Raw genomic sequence first — 13572 nt, forward strand, 5'->3', positions numbered from 1 at the left:
ACAGGTTGAAAGGTAAAAATAAAATCAATATGTAACTTAATCCACCCCCCCCCCTCTCACACACACACACTTAAAAAAAAAAAAAAAAAAAAAATGTACAAAACCAAAACACAAATCCCACTTCTTCCTTCAAATCTCCATATCTCCCTTCTCAGGCTCTAAGGCCTGAGAGGGTGGTACGGCTTGTGACAATACTCCATGCAAGTCCTTTGACAAGAAATTTGTCAGTCCCAGGAACCGCTCATCTGCATCCACAATAATATCTATCTTCCTGGACCTTCTCTCCACCTTGGCAGAGCCATTGATCACCATAGCTATAAAAGGCCTCAAAGTCCACCTTTTTTTACCTTTAAAATATCTGAGTCCTGTTGGTGAAAGGCAACCCCTGCAGCCTGCAGTAAAAGGCCTATCCACCACCATGAGCTCTTCAGTTGCACAATTTGAACCCTCAGCCCTTTTAACAGCCGCCTGCATATGAAGTGCTCTAGACAGCCTTCACTTTACCCAGCACTTTGGAAATCTCAGTTTGGAAATTTGAAATAGATTTTTCAATATTGGTAATCCGATCAGCTGCTCCTCATTAACAAATTGTACAAGATACGAAGGGATATTCTCAGAACTGTACATTACTTCGCTCCGTTCTCCATTCTTTTGGACAATATTCAATATCTCCTAGATTCTACCGCCATTACATTCACAATCCACACCAGCCACCGCTTCCGCTTTCTTTTCCTACAGAAGTCCCCCTTCACTAAGTAACCAATGAATGAGCACGTACTGGTCGTATGAACAACCGGAGGTGAATAACGTGATCAGTACAGTGTGTTTACATTGTGTCGCCAGAAAGCAAGAAAAAACGGTAAACTTGAATTAGCCCAGATTCACAACGAGACCAAGAGGGTGAGCCTATTTGCTTAATTATTTTACAAGTTCTTTGTTTTAATGAATGTCAGCACATGTTGCTAATTATAGCGACTGCAAGATGTAAGTTACTGTTTTGGTCGCTAGCTAAGTTAGCTAATACAAGCCAAACTAGCTAGCTAATTAGTTTGTTAGGGCAGATGCATAACGTTAGCTATCTATCAAACTGTGAGGACGACATTATGTGTGATTTGGATAGCTAGTTAGCTATATGAATTAGCAAATTAGCTTGCCTTATTGGTCCTGGTTGATTCCCTGTTAGATCTCTCCATTCAACACCTCCAAAATGAGACTGGTGATCCTGGAGGACTATGACCTGGCCAGTGAATGGGCAGCCAAATACATCCGCAACAGAATCATCCAGTTCAAGCCCAGTGCTGACAGATACTTCACTTTAGGATTACCCACAGGTAAACGTTGGTTGATTTGCAGATACACTTATTTTATCTGGTAATGACTAACTTGCCAGGGACTAAATGTTAGTTTGCATGTCATGTAGGTATGTAAGTATCATCCATGTCCCTCTCTTTTAGGAAGCACTCCGTTTGGCTGTTACAAAAAGTTGATCGAGTTTCACAAGAATGGGGACCTCTCTTTCAAATATGTGAAGACCTTCAACATGGATGAGTATGTGGGTGAGTTTGAGCCTACAGGTACAAATTACACTCCCAACCACAGATGGGATAAGATTTTTTTTTAGCCCAATCCAAACCCTTAGTAGCAGCAAAGGGTCAAATATCAAACTGACCATGTATGATTTTTGGGGAGTAATAGAAGTAGTGATGTAGAATCAGAGTGGTGTAGCCTTGCAGGAAGAAAGAATCTGTCCACTCGGCTCATTTATAACCTGAGGAAGTGGGAGGTGACGCTGGCCGCTACTGGGAGTTAAGCTGACTTGGCTGGATTTTATTAGCAGCGTGATCGAAACTGGCATTTGTTTTTGCTTTAGTCTTTAAATGCAAGAATGTCACATCAAGTTATGGCCCTCTGCCTCAAAAGTCTGAACTTTCTCCTGTTTTAGCAAATTGGTAAGGTGCAGGCAATTAAGTAGAAACAACATTGGCTACCGATTCATCCCCATCTTATTGCATATGCCTTTATACTCCCTTTCTATCAGCAATGATGAGAAAATGTATTGCTCTAACCTGTCTTTCCTACCAAATCAAAGCTTATTTCGTAGCCTATATGCACACAGTACAATGAAATGCTTACTTGCAAGCTCTCCTCTCAAACAGTGCAACTCTTTAAAAAATCAATATATATAAGTAAGTAAAGCACAAAAGAACACTGTTGTAAAATTTGTAATAAATATAACTATAGTAAGAAAAACAATTACTTATATTACTTATAGGCCTGCCCCGGGCCCACCCAGAGAGCTACCACTCCTACATGTGGAACAACTTCTTCAAGCACATTGACATCGATCCAGCTAATGCCAGTATCCTGGATGGCAATATCACTGACCTGGAAGCAGAGTGTGAGGCCTTTGAGAAGAAGATCACCCAGGCTGGGGGAATCGACTTGTTTGTGGGAGGTCAGTTTTTATACTTGCATGCATGCCTGTGGCTTAAATTGGTTTTAATGTGTTTTAACACCCTGAATACAGAATAAACATTCAGAGATGACCCGTAGTGTGTTTCTATTTTATCTTCAATTGATTGAATTTAGGTCCAAAGTCTCAGGGCTACCTTTATGTTAACTGCAACTGTCCTCTGGTCATTAATCAATTTGTCAATGGTCTATGTTCATTAAAGGAGCTAATGTCTTAAAGGAAAATTCCACCCTAAAACGATATTTTGGTATTTGTTTAATTAGTCCATTGTTGATATAGTCCCAAAATGTTTTGCTCGTTAAACATCTCATTCCAAAATCATGGGCATTAATATGGAGTTGGTCCCCCCCCCCTCCCCCTTTTGCTGCTAAAACAGCCTTCACTCTTCTGGGAAGGCTTTCCACTAGATGTTGGAACATTGCTGCGGGGACTTGCTTCTGTTCAGCCACGAGCATTAGTGATGTTGGGCGATTAGGCCTGGCTCGCAGTTGGCATTCCAATTCATCCTGAAGGTGTTCAATGTGGTTGAGGTCAAGGCTCTTTACAGCCCAGTCAAGTTCTTACACACCGATCTCACCATACCATTTCTGTATGGACCTCGCTTTGTGCACGAGGGCATTGTCATGCTAAAACAGGGAAGGGCCTTCCCCAAGCACAGAATCATCTAGAATGTCAACATATGCTGTAGCGTTAAGATTTCCCTTCACTGGAACTAGGGGGCCTAGCCCGAACAATGAAAGACAGCCCCAGACTATTATTCCTCCACCAAACTTTACAGTTGGCACTATGCATTGGGGCAGGTAGCGTTCTCCTGGCATCCGTGTTTCCGCTGCTCCAGAGTCTAATGGCGGCGAGCTTGACACCGCTCCAACCGACGCTTGGCATTGTGCATGTTGATCTTAGGCTTGTGTGTGGCTGCTCGGCCATGGAAACCCATTTCATGAAGCTCCCAATGAACAGTTATTGTGCTGATGCTGCTTCCAGAGGCAGTTTGGAACTTGGTAGTGAGTGTTGCAACTAAGGACAGATGATTTTTCCGTTATTCAGACTCGGCGGTCCCGTTCTGTGAGCTTGTCTGGCCTACCACTTTGCGGCTGAGCCATTGTTACTCCTAGACATTTCCACGTGACAATAACAGCACTTACAGTTAACCAGGGCAGCTCTAGCAGGGCAGAAAGTTGATGAACTGACTTGTTGAAAAGGTGGCATCCTATGAAAGTACCACGTTGGAAGTCACAGCTCTTCAGTAAGGCCATTCTACTGCCAATGTTTGACAATGGCGATATCATGGTTGCGTGCTCAATTTTAAACACCTGTCAGCAACGTGTGTGGCTGAAATAGCCAAATCCACAAATTTGAAGGGATATCCACATACTTCTGTGTATCTAACTTTCAAAATAGAGAAATACAGCCGGTATGATGTATTTCGCATCATATGTGTTGCAAAACATAGCATTATATGATGCAAAATAGCATACCGGCTGTATTTTGAAAGTTTTATATCTTACCTTGATTGTGGACATGCAAAACATTTTGGAACTAATGTCAATAATGGACTAATGAAACAAATACCAAAAGATAATTTTAGTTATTAATTCTCTCTCAAGGTATTGGACCAGACGGCCACATTGCCTTCAATGAGCCAGGCTCCAGTCTAGTCTCCAGGACCAGAGTGAAGACTTTAGCAAAGGACACCATCGTAGCCAATGCCCGTTTCTTTGGCAACGACCTGTCAAAGGTCCCCACCATGGCCTTGACTGTGGGTGTGGGGACAGTCATGGATGCCCGAGAGGTAAACTAGGTCTTAACACGATATTAATCTATCTCGTATATTTTCATGGCACAGATATTTTTACACTATGTAGACAAAATAAACTTTTTAACCTAATGTAGATGTACTAATTTTCTTTACAAAAGCTAACTTGTGTTGCAATTTTGAATGTGTTCATTATGATTCTCGTGTCAATAGATGTTTCAATTATAATTATTTTATATTGATTGTGTTTGTTTGTTTGTTTGTTATAGGTTATGATTCTTATCACTGGAGCCCACAAAGCCTTTGCCCTGTACAAAGCAATAGAGGAGGGGGTCAACCACATGTGGACCGTCTCAGCCTTCCAGCAGCACCCACGCACCATCTTTGTGTGTGACGAGGACGCCACACTGGAGCTCAGAGTCAAAACAGTCAAGTACTTCAAAGGTAAGCATGGAATAGGACAGGGTTTACTATAAAGGAAATTGGTTACAACAAAGGTAGTGCACTTTGATACTGGCCAGTTGGTAATTATTACCCACCTAACATGTTTACCATTAATTGTTAATTTCCCTCCAGGTTTGATGCATGTTCACAACCGACTGGTGGACCCAGTACTCAGCATAAAGGACCAATAATGGAGACTAAAACCAAGTCAGAGAATTCCAGACCTCAAAATGGTGGATGGACTCAGTTGTTGGTAGGCTACAACCAGCATGACAATGTGCCAGAGAGATTGTTTGTCAGCACTTCAGTTGAGGGGCTGTGGTTTAAGGCTGCCATAACATCTAACCAAGCATTACAGTGCATGAGATTTGCTCAGTTTGTTACATTCCATTAGGATACTTTGAAGGCTAACTGTAAATGCCCCCTCAGCTGATATGTTAAAGATGCCATGAATTCTCATATACAACTGTTACCAATATATTATGAGGTCAGAATCTTTGCAGTATTAGTCTCAAACAGATTTATTTGCCTTCTCGACTACTCTTCTTTCTTCCTTCTGCACAATCTAGAGACGGGATGGATGAAAGTAAAATGTTTAGACCAGCTTAGATGAAATAAATCCAGTTTGGGTTGTTGAGACCTGTTTAACAGGGAAACATACAACACTATAGTTCCTTTACACTCCATTCCATGTCATTTGTAGTTTTGAATGCTCCGTAGGTTTGTTTATCTGACAGTCAGTTATACTTTCCAAGTGGCCACCGCAGTGATTTATACTCAATATACTGTCTTTTGTATCCGAAATGTCATTCTTGACCATGTTGTATGCTCTCACAAGATTGTGTCGGCAATCATTTGATGTCAAGGCATCATGTTAACTTTTCAAACATCTCTAATCAGTCATTAATTTACCTTTTTGTTGTTGTTTTGTATAACATTCTACCAGAACAAGTATGTTTTCATTTCAATGTAAGTCAATTTTTCCCAATTACTGGGCTTACAAGTTTACTGAGTCTTTTAGAAATGTATTGTGCACATAATGTACTGTAACTCATAAAAATGCTTCATACCGGCTGTATTTGTATTTTGAAAGTTATGTATCTTGAAAACTTGATTGCTGGTATGCAAAACATTTTGGAACTATATCAGCAATGGACTAATGAAACAAATACCAAAATATAGTTTTTCTGAGTAATTATCCCTCAAGGTATCGGACCAGATGGCCACATTGCCTTCAATGAGCCAGGCTCCAGTCTAGTCTCCAGGACCAGAGTGAAGACCTTGGCGAAGGACACCATCGTAGACAATGCCCGTATCTTTGGCAACGACCTGTCAAAGGTCCCCGCATAAATGGTTTAGTTCTATAATTTCAATGAAGATACTTCTTGTAAAGAAATGTCATTTATTTAGTATTACTTATTCAGAGTTATATAATCAGGAGTCAGATTTAGGTGTTTATTCTTTTATGGAAAGAGGACATATTATCTAGTGAAAATATTCAGTTTTGTTACATTCATTTCTCTGAAATGCACGATACACAGGGGAATGAAGGCAACACTATTGGGAGTGAAATATGAATTTCTAGTCTCACTGTTGTACACTAGGTGTCACTCTCTACTAAGATACAAAATCAGAGGGGCCAGTACCAATTGATGAGAGGAATAGTATACCATTTTTCGCATGTTTGTGCTCATCTGTACTGTGCTGGCTCAGATATTTTTAACATTGTCATTCCCAGCACGGCTCCACAAACTTTAGTGGATGCGAAACCAGACCAGCACTGTACGGCTTGGTTCATTAGACATTTCCTATAGCCTTTCCTTCACTTTGAAAGCATGGAGTAGATATCGTTTTGATCTTTCTTTTGAGATGGTCTTTCTACACAGTTAGCTTTAGATTTGTCTGCATTAGTTCTATCCAATGTATGCTTATTACTAAGGCTTCTGCTAGCAAAACAATACGCTGTAAGTGGATTACACCACCTCTTCTGTTTAATTTCTTCATTCATGGTGTCGTTTGGATCTTAGCTAGAAACCTGCCGCCACTAGCATAGCATAACCTTGACAGAGGGAGACAATCTGGTTTTCACAACTGTAAAACTACCAGACAGATTCCAAGCACAGGTTGATATTTCCTGTTTACTGATTAAGACATCTCTGCTGCATTAACATTGCTGTGGCTAATTTGATTTAATCTGGTCCTACATAAAACACTAGTTCTGTAAAAATACAAATACAAATCAGTCTGCATCACAGTTCTAAAGTAGCCCTGTGGTAACTTTAATTATGTCATTTCTGATGTTGATTAGATTTGACATGTAAATACAAAGTAATTGCTTTGTTGATATTATGCAGAGCTTAATTACCCAGCCTGCAGAATGACAAGACAGAGTCAACCTCCTCTGCTCTTTGTTTGTGTGCTAATAGAATGATCTGACAATTTGTTCTGCTTGATGTTAATGGTTTTTCCCTCAGTATGCAAAATGAAGGCACTGTTAACCAGGAAAGTTAACCAAAACCCCCAGGGAATTGACATAATAGAGAAGCCTAAACTGTATCCATTATCAAGCAGTGCCATCCCTCTGCTTAAACAGTCCCACCAACGGAGTACCGTGAGATTATGATGGAGTCTGTTGGTCCTATGGATTTAGGCCTTTATACCCATAACAACTGGACTAAAGTCAGTTTTGTGGTGCAACTCATAATTTATTACATTCGGGGAGCGAGTGTTTAGGAGAGGTTTTTGTTCAAAGGGAGTTGGAAGAATTGACCCTAAATCAGTTGTTAAGGGCCATAAAATAACTCCTTGAAGTCCATGTCAGGCTGAGGATCTCCTGATCAAATGCCCACCTAACCGCCCCTTTCATTACTGCCGCCTCTGGTTGTGCCGAGTGGTTCTTTGCACAGAATATCATGTGATACCCAATGTTCTAACACCCATTTGGGCTTTAGGTCTTTGCTTTGGCAGTAAATGAAAATAAACCTCCACAAATGGAGAGGAAAATTGCCTGTCAGTCGCTAGCCGTCGCTCTTAGTAAAGCAAGTGTGCTAAACTACCCAACGGGGGCAGAATAGCAAAGAAAGCACTAATCAATGCAATCTGAAGACAAACAGTGATACGTTTGCAATGTGTGACAGCTTGTCAGTAGCCTGTGGACCCTTGTTCTGTCAAAATGACTAAAAAAACCTATTCAGTGTATGGGACTTGCCAGGTTTTCCCTATAACCTAGATTATAGAAAACACAGAGGACATGTGGGCCTTGTTTTTCCTCCGATGAACATTGACTTTGATACTTGAATGCAGCCCACATAGCTTCCCTCACTCTCTGTCCATCTGCAAGGTTTCCAACACCTCTAGACTGTAGACAGCTTCAGTGCTGTGTGGGAAGGGCTGCCTAATCCATTTCTTAGGGTTCAGTGTAGATCCCAATCAATCACACCCACCATATACATATGTATGCACTATCTTTGTGTACTATTAAAATCTTAATTCCTGAGTTAATTGTGTTTGTGTTCATGTTTATGTGTATTGGGGTATGTCACCCTGTGTATGTGGGTAGTCAAACTTATTGAATGTGACCACTGGTTAAAAGATCCAAAACAAAGAATGGGGCAATCCTCCTATCTGGCTGCAATGAATCAAGGCTCTGACCGGACAGTCTGTTACTGCTCCAATGATCAAAGACGACACTGATCGTATCTGACATAGCAATGAAACTCCTCTGACCCACACTCTCCCCGCTGCTACCCCAACACACCGATCAATACTCACTCCCAGGGAGATATTTGATGCTTGAGAACCCCCAAAAAAGAAAAATACAGATCCACGATGTAAAGTATTCAATAGAAAACCAATGTATTCTATCTCTTGCAGAAATGTTTCACCCTGTTCAAGCTTCATCAGTGTCAAGCAAGAAATTGTTGCAAAAATACATTTCTCATTATAGCTAGGTGATTCTTGGTTTGTATGACCGACTTATGATTTGAAAAGAAGAGCGAGAACTAAAAACAACAAAAATTGAGAAGCCGTACATAGCCGAGGGTCAGTTTGATCTCCCTCTGACTGCGATGTGAGGCCTTCAAATACCTTCACACCTTTTATACTCTCAAACCGCCAAGCCTCCTGAGACCCCCCCCCCACTCCAAAAAAAAGATTAGAAAAACATATGGTTCTTTTATTGCAAAATGATTTGTATTTTAAGTTGAAATTGTCCTCTATAGTGGTCATTAGGACTTAAATATGGAAAAAAGTAACATTACAGTCAATGGGCACAGTAGGTAAAAACATAGTTGCAGCATATGGGTGTTCACTACAGAGGCGATTTCTTGATAAACTCTTATTTAGCTTTTATTTAATGTGGAAAAAATGATTACACAGTCCTGACAATTCACTTAAAAATTCTTGAGATATTAATTTCCATGAAATGTACTGATTTGGACGGCAGACATTTTTTTAAGAACCAGGAAGATAACACGTGATATCATTGAAAAGCCGAGAATCTCCTCTCAAAGGGACAACAGTACTTAATACAGTGGCTTGTATGGCCTCAGAGATACGGCCCAAGAACTGATGCCCACTAGAGAGGACAAAAATGTCTTGTGTCTCAGGAGGGTAATGACAAAAACGGACAGCAAACTTTTATCTGTTCTTAAAAGTTCAAATTCTTTGTGCTTCTAGGCTTGCAGTTCAGTTGGATCCTTTAAAACGTGTTACCAGAGTGACAAAGGCTAACTAAAGGTGGGTGGGAGAGAAACATCTTACACTGTCAGAGTTATTAGAGGTAAGAAAACAACAGCCATGGAGACAGATTTACAAAGATGTAGGATGGGAGAGGGTCTATGCATTTATCTGGGTGAGATTGAAGCACAAGTTAAAGCTCATCATTTCATACAGGTTGTGTTTTTTTTTCTTCTTTCTATGTGAATTACATTTAGATGGAATGACAGTTGCCATAATAAATTGGGAGCTACTGAATATTGCTGAATAGTCAAACTAGTTTACTGAATATAAAACATTTAGTTACTGAATATCTTTATGATTTGGATGGAACATCCTTTGTCCTTTGAAATGAACCATCAGCAAGTAGTCTAATTCCATTGCATCTTAGTAAGGGATGAATGCGGTGACATTCATAAGTGACTCAACTGTGTCATTTTTTAAAACAAATCTCTTTGTGTTCAATAAAGGCACAATTCTCAACTGCATCTTCCTACTTTGATAGTAGAGCTGGGACTATAAACCAAAAATGATCGACACTAACCATACCGATCACTTATCGCAAGCATTTTGCTGATATCGTTCACTATGATAAGAAGCCTATACTCAGGGGCTGTCATGGGGCACAAGAGCGTGTGAATGACCTGCAGAGAGCTGGGAAATAGCCACCCTTTGCACACGCTTGGCATTCTCTTTTTTGTTTTTTTTATTTCACCTTTTTTTTACCAGATAGGCCAGTTTAGGATATGTTCTCATTTACAACTGTGACCTGGCCAAGATAAAGCAAAGCAGTGCGGCACAAACAACAACACAGAGTTACACATGGAATAAACAAACGTACAATCAATAACACAATAGAAAAAGTCTATATACAGTGTGTGCAAATGGCGAGGAGGTAAGGTAATAAATAGGCCATAGTAGCAAAATAATTACAATTTAGCAAATGAACACTGGAGTGATAGATGTGCAGATGATGATGTGCAAGTAGAAATACTGGTGTGCAAAAGAGCAAAAAAGTAAATAAAAACAATATGGGGATGAGGTAGGTGGATTGGATGAGCTATTTACAGATGGGCTGTGTTCAGCTGCAGCGATCAGACAGCTGATGCTTAAAGTTAATGAGGGAGAAATAACTCTCCAACTTCAGCTATTTTTGCAATTCGTTCCAGTCATTGGCAGCAGATAACTGGAAGGAAAGGCAGCCAAAGGAGGTGTTGGCTTTGGGGATGACCTGTGAGATATACCTGCTGGAGCGCGTGCTACTGGTGGGTGCTGCTATGGTGACCAGTGAGCTGAGATAAGGCAGAGCTTTACCTACCAAAGACTTATAGATGACCTGAAGACAGTGGGTCTGGCGATGAATATGTAGTGAGGTCCAGCTGACGAGAGCATACAGGTCGCAGTGGTGGGTGGTTTTGGTGACAAAACGGATGGCACTGTGATAGACTGCATCCAGTTTGCTGAGTAGAGTGTTGGAGGCTATTTTGTAAATGACATCGCTGGATCGGTAGGATAGTCAGTTTTACGATGGTATGTTCGGCAGCGTGAGTGAAGGAGGCTTTGTTGCGAAATAGGAAGCCGATTCTAGATTTCATTTTGGATTGGAGATGTTTAATATGAGTCTGGAAGGAACATTTACTGTTTAGCCAGACACCTAGGTATTTGTAGTTGTCCACATATTCTAAGTCAGAACCGTCCAGAGTGGTGATGCTGGACTGGCGGGCAGGTGCGGGCAGCGAACGGTTGAAGAGCATGCATTTAGTTTTACTTGCATTTAAGAGCAGTTGGAGGCCACAGAATGAGTGTTGAATGGCATTGAAGCTTGTTTGGAGGTTTGTTAACACAGTGTCCAAAGAAGGGCCAGATGTATACAGACTGTTGTCGTCTGAGTAGAGGTGGATCAGGGAATCACCCGCAGCAAGAGCGACATCGTTGATATATACAGAGAAAATAATCGGTCCGAGAGTCAGCTTGGCTTTCAACCAGCTTCACCTGGAATGCTTTTCCAACACACTCTAAGGAGTTCCCACATATGCTGAGCACTAATTTTCCTTCACTCTGCGGTCCAACTCATCCCAAACCATCTCAAATGGGTTGAGGTCGGGTGATTGTGGAAGCCAGGTCATCTGATGCAGCACTCCATCACTCTCTTCTTGGTCAAATAGCACTTACACAGCCTGGAGGTGTGTTGGGTCATTGTTCTGTTGAAAAATTATATTCCCACTAAGTGCAAACCAGATGGGATGGCGTATCGCTTCAAAATGCTGTGGTAGCCATGCTGGTTAAATGTGCCTTAAATTCTAAGTCACAGACTGTGTCACCGCCAAAGCACCATCACACCTCCTCCGCCATGCTTCACTGTGGGAACCACACATGCAGAGATCTGTTAAACAGTCGTGGCTGAACGACGACACAGATAATATAGATCATCCGTTCACTTACCCTGAAAATAGATGTTCAGCGATGCTCTCATCCAACCTAATAGAGCTTGAGAGGATCTGCAGAGAAAAATGGGAGAAACTCGCCAAATACAGGTGTGCCGGGCTTATAGCGACATACCCAAGAAGACTCGAGGCTCAAATCGCTGCCAAAGGTGATTCAACAAAGTACTGAGTAAAGGATCTGAATAGTTATGTGAATGGGATATTTCAATTTTATTTTTTTATAAATGTACAAACATTTCTACAAACCTGTTTTTTCTTTGCCATTATGGGGTATTGTGTGTAGATTGATGATGGGGGGGAAAAACGATTTAATCCATTTTAGAATAAGGCTGTAATGTAACAAAATGTGGAAGAATTGAAGGGTTGAATACTTTCCGAATGCACTGTATATTTTAAACAGGATAAATCTGAGAGGGCACATGCCCCTGTGCCCCCTATAGACATGGCGTCTCTGCCTATACTAGAGAAATGTGAAGTTTGAAATTAAATAACTTTGCTATTATTGGTGATTGTTAATGGGACAATGGATGGCTACAATCATCAAACTTGTAGTGGTAGTTTAAAGCAGAGGTGCCAAACTCATTCCATGGAGGGCCTAGTGTCTGCGGATTTGAGTTTTTTCCCTTTCAATTAAGAACTTGACAACCAGGTGAGGGGAGTTTACCATTTACTTTACCATTTAGTGACCTTAATTAATCTATGAAGTACAAGGGAGGAGCGAAAACCCGCAGACACTAGGTCCTCCGTGGAATGAGTTTGACATGTGGTTTAAAGAATAATTGAATAAAATGGTGGTGCACATTAATGTTATAAACTTATCGTTCTATTTATCGTTATCGTATCAATTCAGGAAATGTATTGCAATTTGGATTTTTGTCTATATCGCCTGTCCTGAAATATTTAATTGAAATGTCTGTAATCTGTTTGAATGGTTGAGAAAAGTCTGTAGTTGGATTGATCTTGGCAGATCTATTGATCTATTCTCACAGACACAGTTCACTGTGACTGGATCTTTATTTCAGATAACCACCTATGTAAGGGACGGGAAAATAGTTTCCATAGTAACATGCCTCACCTTAAGATGGCGACACAGCAATACACATGTAGCTATAAAAACAGGTGTATGTCCTTCTGTGCATTATGTATCAGTTACCTACATGTCCTGTAGCATCATATCACAATGCAAGACCTCACAGAATATCATTGCTTTATAATAAGTCACATTTGTAGGCTGTCTTTGTTGCAGATCACATCACTTAACATCACAACCAGAGGAGGCTGGTGGGAGGAGCTATAGGAGGATGGGCTCGTTGTCATGGTTGGAATTGAATAAATGGAAACACGTCAAACATATTAAAACCACAAGTTTGACTCCATTCCATTGATTCCATTCCAGCCATTAAAATGAGTCCATCCTCCTATAGCTCCTCCCACTAGCCTGCTCTGATCACAACACATCATGGTATGTGGCAGCGTTCTTCAATCTTGGCCCTAGTGACCCACCCTTGGTGCATATTTTTGTTCTGGTACTGCATTGCTTCCATTAATCAAGGGCCTGATCATGATTTGATTAGCTGCATTAGGACAAGGAATGTATTTGTTTAGAGAATGACTGTCAATGGTGGAATGGTATTGTTCATAACAAAATGCTGGATAAATTATTCTGTTACATGGTTTTACTTTTTGAAGAGGCTAGCCTCCATTCAGCATTCAACTGACACTGATTGTTAGGGGTGCCC

At 40.8% G+C, this 13572-nt stretch overlaps 1 protein-coding gene across 1 annotated transcript; it reads left to right on the plus strand.

Annotated features, from left to right (window-relative positions):
* The first annotated feature begins 484 nt into the window (after positions 1–484).
* LOC118362630 (glucosamine-6-phosphate isomerase 2) lies at positions 485–5747 on the plus strand. Its single transcript, XM_035743127.1, has 7 exons — positions 485–900; positions 1184–1331; positions 1455–1556; positions 2273–2455; positions 4081–4265; positions 4499–4673; positions 4806–5747. The coding sequence occupies exons 2-7, from the start codon at positions 1208–1210 to the stop codon at positions 4862–4864; spliced, it is 828 nt and encodes a 275-aa protein (XP_035599020.1). The 5' UTR covers positions 485–900; positions 1184–1207; the 3' UTR covers positions 4865–5747.
* Positions 5748–13572: the final 7825 nt, after the last annotated feature.

This window comes from Oncorhynchus keta, chromosome 29 (genome assembly GCF_023373465.1).
Source record: "Oncorhynchus keta strain PuntledgeMale-10-30-2019 chromosome 29, Oket_V2, whole genome shotgun sequence".
NCBI lineage: Eukaryota > Metazoa > Chordata > Actinopteri > Salmoniformes > Salmonidae > Oncorhynchus > Oncorhynchus keta.

What these genes read in the sequence shown, in the direction of transcription:
- LOC118362630 (XM_035743127.1), top strand. Translation starts at nt 1,208, where the DNA reads ATGAGACTGGTGATCCTGGAGGACTATGACCTGGCCAGTGAATGGGCA. An exon ending in AATCGACTTGTTTGTGGGAG is followed by an intron (nt 2,456 to 4,080) that starts GTCAGTTTTTAT and finishes TTCTCTCTCAAG; the next exon opens with GTATTGGACCAGACGGCCAC. An exon ending in CAGTCATGGATGCCCGAGAG is followed by an intron (nt 4,266 to 4,498) that starts GTAAACTAGGTC and finishes TGTTTGTTATAG; the next exon opens with GTTATGATTCTTATCACTGG.